Source organism: Bison bison, unplaced genomic scaffold (assembly GCF_000754665.1).
Source record: "Bison bison bison isolate TAMUID 2011002044 unplaced genomic scaffold, Bison_UMD1.0 scf7180017864291, whole genome shotgun sequence".
Classification (NCBI taxonomy): domain Eukaryota; kingdom Metazoa; phylum Chordata; class Mammalia; order Artiodactyla; family Bovidae; genus Bison; species Bison bison.
The window spans coordinates 9,900,671-9,917,140 of record NW_011494863.1 but is presented as its reverse complement, the minus strand read 5'-3'; the positions used below and the strand labels follow the sequence as shown (position 1 = coordinate 9,917,140).

The 16,470-nt window shown below is 41.4% G+C and overlaps 1 protein-coding gene across 7 annotated transcripts in view; it reads left to right on the top strand.

Moving 5' to 3' along the window:
* HTR4 (5-hydroxytryptamine (serotonin) receptor 4, G protein-coupled) overlaps window positions 1-16,470 on the top strand; it is a 194,573-nt gene that overhangs the window by 100,651 nt on the left and 77,452 nt on the right. For 5 of the 7 annotated variants that reach the window (XM_010850501.1, XM_010850499.1, XM_010850500.1 and 2 more), the window contains 2 exons: window positions 5,254-5,379; window positions 6,873-7,073. In XM_010850501.1, the coding sequence (XP_010848803.1) occupies window positions 5,254-5,379; window positions 6,873-7,073 (327 nt within the window). Of the gene's footprint in view, window positions 1-5,253; window positions 5,380-6,872; window positions 7,074-16,470 lie in introns of those variants that run through there. The other 2 variants (XM_010850504.1, XM_010850503.1) reach the window with 2 other exon arrangements.

Genomic DNA, 16,470 nt, shown 5'->3' with positions numbered 1-16,470 from the left:
TGGTCCCACATAGTTACATAACCTGGAGGTCATAAGCTGTGACAATCCTATCGCTGAGCTTCACTGACAACCCCCATTTAATAACCAGGCTTTCAGCCCCCACTTGCAGTTCATATTACTAACTAAATGTATCTATATTCTTGCTTATCTATTTATTGCTCTCCATTTTGCTTATTTCTGCTGCTCTAAGGCTACAACAATGCCTAATGCAGGGCAGGTGCTTAGAAAGTATTGTTGAATGAATCAATGCATAAATCTACTCTTATTTCAAAGGATGTCCTCAGAGAGTTAAAAATAGCTTTTATGTTTCATCCTAGGGTCTCCTCTTGTCTAGGTAAAACCTTTTCTATACCTGCAACCTGTCCAAAGACATTGAAGAATAAACCTCACCATTATGATTCAATATCTTTCTCTCAGCAAGTGATCATGCACTTCCTATATGCTGCATCTACCTTTACACTGCACACAGTATAGGTTAGACACTGTGCCAGGCACTAGGAATTGTGGTGAAAAAGATAACCAAAAGTCAGCCTGTGGAGGTAGGGCACAGACAATAATAGCAGAAGTTATTATTCTGGATAACAATAAAGGTTATAAGAAAATGAAAAATGTTTGAGTGTAGCAATTAAATGGGGTGAACTTTAATCTGAGACATGAATATTGAGAAGAAGCATTCCAGGAAGAAGGCACAAGTTTAGAGACCTAGTTCAGTTCAGTTCAGTCGCTCAGTCATGTCTGACTCTTTGTGACCCCATGAATCACTGCACGCCAGGCCTCCCTGTCCATCACCATCTCCCGGAGTTCACTCAGACTCACGTCCATCGAGTCGGTGATGCCATCCAGCTATCTTGTCCTCTGTCGTCCCCTTTTCCTCCCACCCCCAATCCACCCCCAGCATCAGAGTCTTTTCCAATGAGTCAACTCTTCCCATGAGGTGGCCAAAGTACTGAAGTTTCAGCTTCAACATCAGTCCTTCCAATGAACACCCAGGACTGATCTCCTTTAGGATGGACTGGTTGGACCTCCTTGCAGTCCAAGGGACTCTCAAGAGTCTTCTCCAACACCACAGTTCAAAAGCATCAATTCTTTGGCGCTCAGCTTTCTTCACAGTCCAACTCTCACATCCATACATTACCACTGGAAAAACCATAGCCTTGACCTAGAAAGGGGAACAAATTTCACAAGGGTTCTGAGTCAGAGCCTCCAAGAAGACAAGACAAAAAGCATTATTACCTCCTTTATTAGACACTTTACCTCAATTAACATGGCCTAAAATTGAAATAGTTTGGGGTGGGCTAAGCAGCCTACTGAAGTCTTTCCTCATCGAGTTAAATCTCACCTGTCTATGATTTGTACCAGCAACAGTTGGAATTTAGGTGCAGAAGGGTGATTTAGATGGACATAACCTAAAATTCTTTTCATTTGAATCCAGCCATAAGGACTTCAGTGAAGCAACAAAGCTACTTGTGAGCTGAGTGGAAATTTCTGATTCTTTATTCCAGTTGTCATCTTGTCTTCCATGCCAGGTTTAACAAAAAGGTTTCAGACAAAGCCAGAGCCCAGACTTGGCGGGCTGCTGCCATTTCAAACTAGAAGCTATTTTGGTTTCCAATCAAAAGAGGTCAGTGAAGATATTCTTTCTTGTTGGGACCTGTGTGCCCAGTTCATTCAGTTTAGTCACTCAGTCATGTCTGACTCTTTGTGACCCCATGGACTGCAGCACTCCAGGCCTCCCTGTCCATCACCAACTTGGGAGCTTACTCAAACTCATGTCCACTGAGTCTGTGATGCCACCCAACCATCTCATCCTCTGTCATCCCCTTCTCCTCCCGCCTTCAATCTTTCCCAGCATCAGGGTCTTTTTAAATGAGTCAGTTCACATCAGGTGGCCAAAGTATTGGAGATTCAGCTTCAGCATCAGTCCTTCCAATGAATAGTCAGGACTGATCCCCCTTAGGATGGACTGGTTGGATCTTCTTGCTGTTTAAGGGACTCTCAAGAGTCTTCTCCAACACCACATTTCAAAAGCATCAATTCTTCGGTGCTCAGCTTTCTTTATAGTCCAACTCTCACATCCATACATGACTACTGGAAAAACCATAGCTTTGACTAGACGGATCTTTGTTGGCAAAGTCATGCCTCTGCTTTTTAATATGCTGTCTAGGTTGGTCATAACTTTTCTTCCAAGGAGCAAGCGTCTTTCAATTTCATGGCTGCAGTCACCATCTGCAGTGATTTTGGAGCCCCAAAAATAAAGTCTCTCACTGCTTCCATTGTTTCCCCATCTATTTGCCATGAAGTAATGGGATCAGATGCCATGATCTTAGTTTTCTGAATGTTGAGCTTTAAGCCAACATTTTCACTCTCCTCTTTCACTCTCATCAAGAGGCTCTTTAGTTCTTCTTCACTTTCTGCCATAAGGGTGGTGTCATCTGCATATCTGAGGTTACTGATATTTCTCCCAGCAATCTTGATTCCAGTTTGTGCTTCATCCAGCCCCGTGTTTCTCATGATGCACTCTGCATATAAGTTAAATAAGCAGGTGACAATATACAGCCTTGATGTACTCCTTTCCCTATTTAGAACCAGTCTGTTGTTCCATGTCCAGTTCTAACTGTTGCTTCCTGATCTGTATACAGATTTCTCAAGAGGTAGGTCAGGTGGTCTGGTATTCCCATCTCTTGAAGAATTTTCCAGAGTTTGTTGTAATCCACACAGTCAAAGGCTTTGGTATAGTCAATAAAGCAATAGTAGATATTTTTCTGGAACTCTCTTGCTTGTTCAATGATCTAACAGATGTTGGCAATTTGATATTTGGTTCCTCTGCCTTTTCTAGATCCAGCTTGAACATCTGGAAATTCATGGTTCGCGTACTGTTGAAGCCTGGCTTGGAGAATTTTGAGCATCATTTTACTAGTGTGTGAGATGAGTGCAACTGTGCGGCAGTTTGAGCATTCTTTGGCATTGCCTTTCTTTGGGATTGGAATGAAAACTGACCCTTTCTGGTCCTGTGGCCACTGCTGAGTTTTCCAAATTTGCTGGCATATTGAGTGCATCACTTTCACAGCATCATCTTTTAGGATTTTCAGTAGCCCAACTGGAATTCTATCACCTCCACTAGCTTTGTTCCTAGTGATGTTTCCCAAGGCCCCCCTGACTTCACATTCCAGAATGTCTGGGTCTAGGTGAGTGATCACACCATCATGATTATCTTGGTCATGAAGATCTTTTTTGTATAGTTCTTCTGTGTATTCTTGCCACCTCTTCTTAATATCTTCTGCTTCTCTTAGGTCCATACCATTTCTGACCTTTATTGTGCCCACCTTTGCATGAAAATTTTCCTTGGTATCTCTAATTTTCTTGAAGAGGTCTCTGGTCTTTCCCATCCTATTGTTTTCCTCTATTTCTTTGCACTGTTCACTGAGGAAGGCTTTCTTATCTCTCCTTGCTATTCTTTGGAACTCTGCATTCTAATGGGTATATCTATCCTTTTCTCCTTTGCCTTTCACTTCTCTTCTTTTCTCAGCTATTTGTAAAGCCTCCTTAGACAACCATTTTGCCTTTTTGCATTTCTTTTCCTTGAAGATGGTCTTGATCCCTGCCTCCTGTACAATGTCACAAATCTCCATCCATAGTTCTTCAGGCACTCTGTCTATCAGATCTAATCCCTTGAATCTATTTCTCACTTCCACTGTATAATCATTAGGGGTTTGACTTAGGTCATACCCGAATGGTCTAGTGATTTTCCCTACTTTCTTCAATTTAAGTCTGAATTTGGCAATAAGGAGTTCATGATCTGAGCCACAGTCAGCCCTGAGTCTTGTTTTTTCTGACTGTATAGAGCTTCTCCATCTTTAGCTGCAAAGAATATAATCAATCTGATTTTGGTATTGACCATCTGGTGTTGTTCATGTGTAGAGTCTTCTCTTGTATTGTTGGAAGGTGTTGCTATGACCAGTGCATTCTCTTGGCAAAACTCTATTAGCCTTTGCCCTGCTGCATTCTGTACTCCAAGGCCAAATTTGCCTGTTACTCCAGGTATTTCTTGACTTTGTACTTTTGCATTCCAGTCCCCTATGATGAAAAGGACATCTTTTTTGGGTGTTCGTTCTAGAAGGTCTTGTAGGTCTTCATAGAATCGTTCAACTTCAGCTTCTTCAGCATTATTGGTCAGGGCATAGACTTGGATTACTGGCTAACAGAGTTAGCTTCTCCTGGTCTAGATGCTAACACACTCTGGCAACTCAGTTCCTCTCACTGAGTCTTAGTTTCTCCATATTGAAATGTGTGTTTGGGTCTAAAAGTTTTAAGATCCTTTGAAACTTCATTTAAAAAGAACATTTTAAAAAACATATTAAAAAGCAAACATTTCCCTGCAGCTTCTGAACAATCTGCATTTATTGTGCTTTTATCGACAGGGGACACTCACTTCCAAGTTAGTAAGACAGAATGTTGAATTGACATTAGGAGGGCTGGGTTTATAGAAATGAATCAGTTGCTAAAATTCACAAGTGCTCAAATTTGAACTGTTGTATTGGGCACAAAAAGAAATGTAGTTCAAGGCAGTGAAAGGAATCCCTGGGTTTATTGATGGATTCTGTATTTCCAGTGGGCTTCACATAATCCAAGAACAGTTTGTCCAAGTCAGCCATTTAGGAACAAACAACCTTCAAGCCGTGACCTAGTCCTTGGACAGCCCACCTGCACACAGAAGCTTCTGTGTGGACTGGGATGAGGTACTGAACACAGATGGCCTTTGTGTTCACACATATTACTGGTTCAGGTTACCTTCATTTGCTCATTTGATGCCATCATTCCTTCTTTCACTAAATATGAATGATGTATTGAAATTGAATTGTCAATGGAGAAAACAGGCAATGTCCCTGCATCATGGAGCTTACAACCTAGCTGTGTTGGTGTGCCAAACAAGAATCAACCAAATAAGCTTTCTGAGCACAAGCTAAGCTCAGTGCTCTTGAAGGAAAGCCTCAAGTTCTCTCATAGAGAATTACTGTGCAATCTCAGGGTAGTTAACACCTCTCTGAGCCTCCTCCTTCTCATTATGTAGGAGTTAACCAGAATAACATGTAAAGTGACAAGTGCAAACATTGGCATGTATTAGGTGTACAATACATGTGTGTTTGCAGCTTCGACAGTGAAGTTACTTTTCTGAAAATGAATGAAGGAAAAAACTAATTTTCTTTTTGTGTCTTAAGAGTTTCCTTCAGTTCTTCGTGTTTGTGTGTCTTCCAGTTCCAAGGCGGGTTTCAGGTCAGTGGAGAAGGTCGTGCTGCTCACATTTCTCTCAGCAGTTATCCTGATGGCTATCTTGGGGAACCTGCTGGTGATGGTGGCTGTGTGCAGGGACAGGCAGCTCAGGTGAGTCATGTGAGGCAACCTCATGAGAAAACCTGGGTGGAGTTTGGGGCTCTCCATGGAGAACTGGAGTCTGAATTTATAATTTCCACTAGAATTTATAGCTATGAAGGGAAAAAGATACATGGCAATGATGTTTGGAAGATGGAGCAGGGGAAAAAAATCACATATAATCTCATAGTTCTGACATAACAAGTATAAGCATGTAAGTGCATTTCCATCCTGACTTTTTTCCTATGTTGTTTTTTCTGCAATAGTTGTGATCACTATATGTAATGTCTGAGAGCATATCTAACCTCCTCACTTTATTAACTGATTCAAAGAAAGGATAGCTGTGTGTGTGCTTAGTCGCTCAGTCATGTCCAACTCTTTGTGACTTCATGGACTATAACCCACCAGGCTCCTCTGTCCATGGGATTCTCCAGGCTAGAATACTGGAGTGGGTTGCCATTCCCTTCTCCAGGGGATCTTCCTTACTCAGGGATTGAACCTGGGTCTTCTGCATTGTAGGCAGATTCTTTACCATCTAAGCCACCAGGGAAGCCCCAAAAGGATAGCTGACTAGTGGCTGATCTAGAATTTAAACCTTGGTCTTCTGCTCTTTCCACTTCATCCTTGGCTGCAATTAGAATCACCTAAAGACTCTTTTAAAATTACTAATGTATTGCAGGAGTGTGTCTGACATGATATCTGGAATGTACTTATATTAGAAAATTATTTGTTGTGTATCTGAGGTTCACATTTAACTGAGTGCCGTATATTTTATTTGGTGAACTTAGGGGTGGGTAAGTGGGTTCATCACACAGAGTCCCTTAAGTAATAGATCCAGGGCAAGACCTGGGCATTGATATTTAGACACATTTACTAGGTGATTCTATTGTGCAGCCTAGATTAAGATCCACCAGGCCACAAAAGGGGATGAAAGGTTCAGTTCTGTCCCATCTGTTGCTATCTTCCTCTTAAAGTAAGACATGCTCTAATCAAGAAAACATAAAAACGAAATTCTAAGCACTGTGACAAATGTGAGGCACATGGTAGTCAGTCTAAAAGTAGAAGATGGTGGAATTTGACTCTCTTTGTGAGGGGGGCACCTTGGGAGGGATTCCTGGGAATGACTAAACCAGGCTCAACGAGTTGGTAGGGTATAGCTAGGCCAACAGTAGGGAGAGAAAACACCCCATAAAGACCCTCGGGAGGGTCTCTGTGCATGGGGGAGCTCAAGTCAGGCCAGTGTGGTCACAGACGAGGGCAAGAGAGGACTTATGGTGCCAGGGGTCTGGAGAAGTCCAAAGTGACTGGACCACACACAAGACAGATGGGGAAACTGAATCTCACAGCATATGTTGCACATCTGACTTTTCTCTCCTTTTCTTTCCTCCCTTCTTCCCTTATTTCTTTGCTTCCTTTTCCTTCTCTTTTCTTCCCTGCTCCTTTTCCCCTAACCTCTTTCCTTCATCCTTCCCATTGCCTCCTCCCTTACACTTTTTCACCCACAGGAAAATAAAAACCAATTATTTCATTGTGTCTCTTGCCTTTGCGGATCTGCTGGTGTCAGTGCTGGTGATGCCCTTTGGTGCCATTGAGCTGGTTCAAGACATCTGGATTTACGGGGAGATGTTCTGCCTTGTCCGGACATCTCTGGATGTCCTGCTCACAACAGCATCGATTTTTCACCTGTGCTGCATTTCTCTGGATAGGTAAGGCCAGAACTGTGTACAAAGTGTAGCTCCGTACTGGAGACAACAACCTGATGGCCATTGGGCTGTGTCTTTTTTCTTCTTTGATTCATAAGAGGAAATGAATCTCAGAGAGGTAAATCTGGCTGTTCACTTATTTATTCACTCTCCGGCTTTTGTACAGCACCCTCTTTTACTCAGGCATTCTCTAAGGCACTGCAGACACAGAGATGAGTAAGGCCTAGAAGCTGCCTGCAAGGAGCTTACAGTCTAAATAGTGATAGGTACCGGCAACCATGTTTCCCATAGGTAAGCCTGAAATTGTATGCTGATGGCACGAAGAAAATCCTGAGGATGCTGAGAAGCAAGAATTAACCTATCTGCCAAGTAGGCAGCAGGGTAGTTCAGAGTGATAATGTTCTGTTTGAATACAACCTTCTGATAATGCACCTGTATCATAATTTTATGTGCATATTTAGATTTGTGCCTGTGACCGGGGAGGCTCTTTTCCAAAAAATCAAAGGTGATTATAAAATCCCTAATAATTGTTTGCTTTTTGGACCCAAGTTAGAATTCCATTCCTTTTGCATAGCTGGGTTCTTCTTTTTTCACATTTGACTTCAGGAGGCCTAATGATTTCGATCTTTGCCTCATTTGTTGGAGACATGTGTTTATCAGTTGTATCAGCACTTTTCATTTTCTAGTTCCTGCTTATTTATTTTCAATAATAAAGGGAGAATACAATTTAAAAGTCAGATGATTAACCGAACATATACTGCCATCACTGTAGTCATATCTTAGGGGTAGATCCCAAAAGAAAGTATGGTGTGAAAGTCTTGTGTTATCAGAATTGCCAGGGACAATCTCTTACTGTCTCTTTATTAGTCCAGGAGACCCAACTTTCCCCCTAATCTTGGGATAGGTCACTAGGATAGGTTCCTTAATAGAGCAATAGGAAGAATAGTTGACTTAAAATTAGATTGTGGTTTATCTAAAATATATACCTTTATACACTAAAATCAGAGTTTGTCCAGGTAATTACTCATACTGGAAAAGATCCTTAGGGACTCAAATCAGTTAATTCATCTATTTTATGGGACACGTGTTTATGGATTAGAATGGCATGCATAATGGCCTGCTCTGTTTAAAATGTGCATGTTCTCTGTCTCTTGCTCTGCCAAGAATATATAGATGAATGTGTGTAATTTAAATGCAATGAGATTCCACTCGACAACTAGAGATAATAACATTGGTAAAGCAGAGCTGTTGGTTGGCCGCCAGAACCAGAGTGTCACAGTTTTTGTGTTTATTAGCTTATTTACGACAATCTGACTTCAGTGCTTGAAAGGCTTTATAAGACAGTCAGTACATACTGTTAAAAAAAAAATCTACAATAGGAAAAATAAAATGTGAGGAAGCTGAGAATATATGGACATCCTGCAGGGTAGCCCTCATGTAAGTGTTGCCAAACTAAGTGGTGAGACTGAAAATATCATATTAATTCAGAGAAGGCAAAATTGAGGAGATGAGGGCAACTGGAGGTAACCTTGAAGGTTGGCCAAAAGCCTGAGTGGGTGGGGAGTGAAGGATGGGAGAAAGTGTAGAATCATCTTGCTGATGTGGACAGTTGTTCTGGGAGGCCTGGAGAGGAAAACTGAAGGTTTCCGAGGAAGGTTTGGCTTCAGAGTTCTAGGGTAAGTATCATGCCCTTTTGAAACCATGAATTTTTTCCTAAGTAGACCTCAGTTGTCATGAAGCAGTATGGGCTGGTAATTAAGAACCATCTGCTTTAGACCAAGGAAATCCAGGTTCACATCCCAGCTCAGCCAATTTTTAGCTCTGAGAATGGCAATAAATTACTAAGCCTTTCCAAATCTCAGTTTTCTCATCTCTAAAAATGGGAGCAGCAGCACCTATTTTATAGGATGGCAGTTAGGATGAATTAGATGATCCATTTAAAGCATAGCATTGACCCAGCTTGGCACAGCCCTCAATGTTAGTGGATGCTAATTTCAGTTTCTGTCCATACAACCCATGGTCTTTCTTACCAAACTTGGACCTCCTTCTCAGTGAGTAGCTTTTCCAGCAGCTGCCACACCTAGAAACCAGGTAGTTACTCTTAATGTGGTCTTTCCTTATCCACTGCATTTAAGTAATGACAAGTCCTATTTACTTTCCTTCCATCACAGATCTGAGTCTATTTCTTCCCATCTCTGTCATTCTAGTCCAGACTATTGTTGTCTTTTGGATATCACTGCAACAACCTCCTAATTATTTTCCCCACATTCCTTTTATCCCCTCTAATCCACTCAGTGTTTACAAGCTCTCTTCTAATACTGCAGCTCTTATCCTGTTGTTCTTTTGCTTAAAACCCTTCAATGGCTATTCATTGCACCAAAAATAAGACCAAACTCCTTGGCTTGTAGAGTTTTGCATCATCTATTTGCTACCTATATGTCCAGCCCCACTTTATGCTCCTGATGCCCTTCACCAGCCTCACTCTTGACCTTTCTAGTGCTCTGTACTCAGCCACCTCAGGGCCTTGGCTCATCCCTCTGCCCACAAAGCTCCTTTGCTCCCTCCTCTCTTGCATATGTTTCACATTTTAGCTCAATCCTCTGCTTCTTGCAGAAGTCCTCTCTGAGCTGGTCAGATCCAGTCTTCTCCTTTAAAAACTTAGTGCAATTGTGATTAAAACCACAACTGATTTTTCTTTCATTTTTTTCTCTTAAATGTCTCTGTCCCCCTGCCATGGGAAAAAGTGCAAGAGTATGAGTAAGGACAAAGCTCTTGCCTTCACAGAACTTACGTTTTATTTGGGAGACTGTCAGTTAACCAGTAATTACATAAATACTGATTTAGGAATTTTATAAATACCGTTGAACAAATGGAATGTTCAGCACATTTCTCTTTTTGAACAGTGCTGCCAATAATTCCATTTCTTTCTCTGAGAGTGGACGTCAGAAACTCCAATACCATAAGTTATTAATAAATGAAGTCAAATGATTTTGTTTTCTTCTGAGAGTCTTGGAAACTTGCCATTTATCTCCCATCATTTTCTGTCCCAAGAGTGACATTCTCATTGAGCTGGAAGGTTCACTCTAGATGTTACAGGACAGTTTAGCCTGAAAGAGTGGGATCTTATTTGTATCTAGCTTCTATTTTGCTGTGCTCCTCCCAGCCATTACAACTGGGCTGGGGCAGGCTGGGCTGAAGTACAGAATGAATGTCTCAGCGAAGTGTGATATTACTGCTCACCAAGTGACATCTAGCAGGATGTCTTGTCCTCTCTAAAGCTGCTCTGAGTCTTTGGGGTGACTGATGTAGGTAGTGCCTCTCGACCAAGAATGCTCACCTTGATTCCTAATTCCACCCAGATGGTAGACCTCTGTATCAAAGCAAAATGCAAGACTCCATTAATATATTATTAAATGCCTATGTATGGCTGAGTTGTTCTGCTGTGCACTTGCAACCATCACAGCATTGTTAATTGGCTATACTCCAATATAAAATAAAAAGTTAAAATTATATATATATATATATACACACATATAATGCATTACTCTAGCTATCTTTCTCTATCCACTGTGCTTCCTAGTGCTTTGAGGACTGAAACCTGTTAATGAAAGTTTATTGACTCATTAGAAATAATTTCCAAAATATGATTAAAATACATGCATCACATAATATGGGTCATGGGAGGTCAAAAACAGCATTAAAGCTTTACGTATAATTGGTTGTTTTAAATCTAAGGTTTACTGTGAAAATTAAAACCAACCAAGTATTTGTAATAAAATGCTAATTTTTAAAGTGAAATATAATGCAACCATTAAAACCATAAGAAAGAGTTATGTGTGATGTCCTAGAAAGATATCACTGGTATATTATGTGTAGGGGGGGAAGAAAGTTTCAGACTTTAATGTTTAGAGTAATTTCACTTTTGGAAAATAAATATGTAGATGTTTGTATCTGGGTGTACATGAGTTAGTGTGTATGAGAGAAAGTAGGAATGAAATTGTACCAAACTATTAAAATGGTTATCTGGGAGCAGTAGAGAGTAGTGTTGGCTAGGCTGGATGGTCATTTGGATCTTGGTCATTTTTACTAATTTCTGAAATATGCACTCAGTTTTCTCTTTATTGGAAGTTAACACTTCTTGACTGTAAGTGTGTCCACAGAGGGCTTTTAGCTGGACATGCTCCTCGGATAGCACATTCCTCAAATCTCTGAGAACATTCTGACATAGGTGTGAGAAGTTCCTTCTGGGGTCAGAACAAGGTGGGGAGCATGGACATCTTTCTGACCAAAGAGTTCTCTGCTTGCTCACAAAATGCCCTAAAGTCTCCCCCCAGGGGAGCCCTCACCATCTCCTATTAGCAGATTCTTCCTCACGATGACCCTCACCTTCATCTTCATTCGTCCAACTCCAGTTCATGACCTTGTGTTTGATTTCGTTCACCAAGGTCCTTTCTAATCATTATAGTTTTAAAATATCATAACAATACTATCTGAGCATTGTAAAAAAGTCATTATTTCACAAGTAAAACATAAAAATGTCCCCATTTCTTCCTCTCCACCCCCACAACTGTATACTCTAGAGTTAACAACTGTAAATAATAGTCCCCTCTAAACGCCGATCATTTCAATGCAATAAGCATACTTGTTATGTGAATGTATTTTTAGTTTACTCAATGGTTTTATGTTTTAAATAAGACCTTGAAGAGGGCTTTCTCTTTATATGTCCTAATGAATTGCCTGAGGGTAGTGTTTTTACCAACCTGCTTCTCGGGTGATATTTTAGTAAGGTCTTTTTCATTATTGTGTGACAGAAAATAAACTGATTGATTTGTAGCTGAAAAGTCAGGCTTCAGACATGGCTCTGCAGGGTTTGACCATTATCATCTAGTCTAGCTCTCTCCCGGTATCTCTGCTCGCTCTCCTTTGTCTCCTCTTTCCTTCTCTTTCTCTCTGTCCTTCTCTCTGTGTCTCTATTTCTCTGTGTCTGTCCCTCTCTGTCCCTATGCTGTTTACTTGTTGGATTCATTCTCAGGCTGGGTTGAAGAATAGCTGTAGGCAGCATGAGTCTTAAAGCATCCTTACCTCATGAATCCAAAGAAGATAAACCTAAATGCTATTTCTCATTGAAGACTATTGACTGTGCCTGAGCCAGACACTCTCCTCTTGACTAATCATCATGGTGTGGGGCTGACACATATGGTTGCTGGGCAGAGATGAGGCCCTGTGACTGCCACCTTTACCAGAAGCATCCATCACAGGAAAATGACATTTCATTTCCCTCTGGAAAGAGGGATGTTGGGCGACATGAATAGCAGCTATCAACTTCTCTTAAGCTGACCTGAAGACTGACAGGTATCTTTATGGAGTCTCCACAACACGACAGAGGTGTGTCATCCCCAAGTCTTCTTTACACTAAGGCATATATCGATAGGTCCTTCCACTGGCTTCGCATACTGTACTTCTTGACTTTTTGCCACTGATGCTCTTTCTCTGATCATGCTGTGTATTGCCCTGTATTTAGCTCAAATGTAGTTCCCTTTCTCTTCATTGAGGATACCATTATCTGTAGCACCGCATGAGCTTCTCTTTTATGTGTCCATCTGAATTGCCATCCTTTCTCTTGGCAGCCCAGGAATTTGATGTGTTTTATCTGCAAAATTCCTCCAGCAGATACTCAGTCACACATTTTCTTTTAAAACAGTTTTGCTTCTGAAACATACAATTCTGAGTCAAAGATTGTATATTTCATCCTGTGCTGGAGATAAATGTGCTGGCATTTCTTAATGATCTCCCTGGAGCACAACTCAGTTTTGCAGTGTATAAATGAAAAGTGTCTGTCACTGTGAGCTTGTGTCACACAATTAATTTGTTTTCCCAACAGGATTGAAATGCATTTCTGCAAGGAGTGGGGATTACAAGTTTCCGCTTCTCACATACTCTCTGAAGTTCATGCTTTTATATAATAGTAATATTTGTTGAGTTGAAGTTCATGCTAGAGGATATGAAATCTTATTTTTATATTCATTTTATCAGCTATTTATTGAGTGCTTACTAATTGCTTTGAGTTGAGTAGAGCACTGGGAGTACAATGGTGAACAATCAGAATAGCTCTGAATTACAGAGATTTTAGTGAAAAATACAGATAGTAGGTAGATAATTACAGTAAAATTGGTGGTTATTGAAATAGAATAAGGGGAAGTCAAAGGAGTTGTTGGAGCATGTGACCTCCTATGCAGGGACAGCTATCAGAAGAAGTGATGCTGAAGCTGGGGTCTGTAGGTGAGGTAGGTGCCAGTAGGTGAAGAGGGAGAAGGTGAGGTGTGGGGAGCAGCAGTTCTAGGAAACAGCGTGTGCAAAGCCCCAGAGGTTTTTTGGTGACACATTATTAAATATAGGCTAAATTCTTAGCTTGTATTTCAGTCCTTTTCCTCAGAATTATCCTCAGTCTATGTGTTCCTGTCTCTGTTCCCACCCGGGAGTGGTATGTTATCATTTCCTGAGTGTGGTGTGATTCCTCATAATTCCACGTTGCACCTGTGTCTTGAGTTCCTCTTCACTTCCAGGTGAATATCCACCCTTCTTCAGTACTCACCTTCTCCACTAACTGGCTGAGCTTCATTCCCAAAGAAGATTTGTTATTTCTTTCTCTGAGCTCCCATAGAATGTTAAAAAAAGAGAGAGAATGTTAAATATTAACACAGCAGTTATCACTTTTTAAATAATTGGTTTATTTATCTGTCTCTCACCAGCTCCTTAAGAGTCAGTCTTTATCTCGTCTGTTTCTGTGTTCTTACAGATCAATAGTAGCTGCTCCAGGCATGTTTAGCTGAGCACAGAATGCTCTGAAATGTGACTTGTGGTTTGATATGACTTTAGTGTTAGTTTTTCTACCCTTTTAGAAGTCTTGATGTATACATGTAGAAGAATGAGACCTAGGATCCTAGGTTTCCTAAATTCAAACCCAGCTTTGACTAATTACCAATTATATGGTCTTAAGTAAGTTACTTAAATTCTCTGGTTTTTGTCTTCTCATCAGCAAAATTGCATTAATAATATTAATGAGTGAATGAATAAAAGTTGCTCAGTCATGTCCAACTCTTTGCAACCCCATGGACTATACAGTCCACGGAATTGTCCAGGCCAGAATACTGGAGTGGGTAGCCTTTCCCTTCTCCAGGGATCTTCCCAACCCAGGGATCGAACCCAGGTCTCCTGCATTGCAGACGGATTCTTTACCAGCTAAGCCACAAGGGAAGTCTGATAATATTAATAGTGTATTCCATTTTGTTGTTGTTCAGTTGCTAAGTTGTGTCCGACTCTTTGCCATCCCATGGACTGCCGCATGCCAGGCTCCTCTGTCCTCCACTCTCTCCCAGAGTTTACTCAGATTCATGTCCGTTGAATAAGGGTCCTTGAATACAGCAGTGAGTTGCCATTTCCTCCTCCAGGGGATCTCCCCAACCCAAGGATCAAACCCACATCTTCTGTGTCTTCTGCATTGGCAGGTGGATTCTTTACCACTGAGCCACTTGAGAAGTCCCATATTCCGTTTGGAGGTTCTGAAGATTAAATTACTGAGTATATGCCAAAAAAAGGTATACTAGTGTGTGGCAACTAGTAAATGTTCAGTAAAAGTTAGCCACAATTATTATTCCATTATTGCTTCCCTGTCCCAGTGCGAATTCCTGGTGGCTATTGTGAGTGCCCTCTCTGACACTGATAGTCATCTTTTTCTTCCTGTTGCATAGTTGAGTGTCCTTCAAGGTTAGACCCTCAGCCTTCCAGCCCTGGATATCTTCTTTCTCTTTTTTTGGAGGGATCAGCCATCCTGTGGCTTTATCAGCACCTCTGCCTTCATCTCTCCTGCTGTCTTGTCCTATGTTCCATGTCCCATGCCTCTGGTCTCTGTAGAACAGGCAGCTGCCTGTTCAACATCTTGCCTTAAGCACCTTTACGTCTTCTTAATCCCAAAGTGGAAATTTCCATCATAAATATTATCCTTTTCCACTTTGTACATCAAAGGTGCATTTATTAGTTAACTTTTCATCATTTAAAGGTAATTCTTTGAGGGCATCTTTTACTTATCTACCATGACCAGCCAAATGCCGAGTCTTAGCTATATTTTCATAAATATCTTTCAAATCTATCTTCCCCGTCTTAAAGTTTTTTCATCTTGTTTCTAGGTTATTGCAGTAGCTTCTTCGTTATTATTCCTGTGTATTATCTGTCCGTTTCATCTTTAAATGTGTCTTTTTTCTTGTGTCCTTAGCTCAGAAAGCTTATAGGACATTGCATACAGTCCTTCCTATGTCTAGATAGGAAGGCTTGTGTCAAGCCTTGCCCTTTTGTTAGCATTACCAGGGTATGAACTTTGGCAAATGTGGGATTCAGTCCCAGTTCTACCATATCTGGCTGTGTGATGTTCAGCAAGTGTATTAAATTCTATGGGCTTCAGCCTCTTTATATTTAAAGTGTGGATGTTGAATGCTGCCTTGCAGAGTTGCTGTAGGAATTAAAAATAACATAGAATACTCTGACACAAAGTGTGTCCTAAAAAAATAGGTGGTGTGTATAGTAGGAATGGGCTTCCTTGGTGGTTTAGTGGTAAAGAATCCACTTGCCAATGCAGGAGATGCAGGTTTGACCTCTGGGTAACAAAGACCCCCTGGAGAAAGAAATGGCAACCCACTCCAGTATTCTTGCCTGGGAAATTCCATGGACAGAGGAGTCTGGGGGACTGCAGTCCAGGGGGTTGTACAAGAGTCAGACACAACTTGGCAACTAAACAACAGCAACATGATTTGAATAGTAGTAATTGTAGCAGAGAAATAAGTGAACAATTATAATATAGCTAGAGAAACGCTGTGTCACCCATATATACGAGGTACTGTAAAGCACCAGGGCAGAGGGATTTCCCGGGTTGTCCAGTGGTTAGGACTCAGCACTTTCACTGCTGGGGCACGGGTTTAATCCCTGGTCAGGGAACTAAGATCCTGCAAGTCATGTGCTGCTGCTGCTCTTTAGTTGCTCAGTCATGTCCAACTCTTTGCAACCCCATAGACTGTAGCCTGGGCTTCCCTGGCGGCTCAGATGGTAAAGAATTCGCCTACAATGCAGGAGACCTGAGGTTGATTCCTGAGTCGGGAAGATCCCCTGGAGGAGGGCATGGCAACCCCCTCCAGTATTCTGGCCTGGAGAATCCTCATGGGCAGAGGAATCTGGCAGGCTACAGTCCAAAGGGTTGCAAAGAATCAGACACTACTGAGTGACTAAGCACAAGACTGTATCCCTCCAGGCTCCTCTGTCCATGGGATTTCCCAGGCAAGAATACTGGAATGGGTTGCCATTTCCTTCTCCAGTGGGTCTTCCCGATCCAGGGATTCAACCCACATCTCCTGTG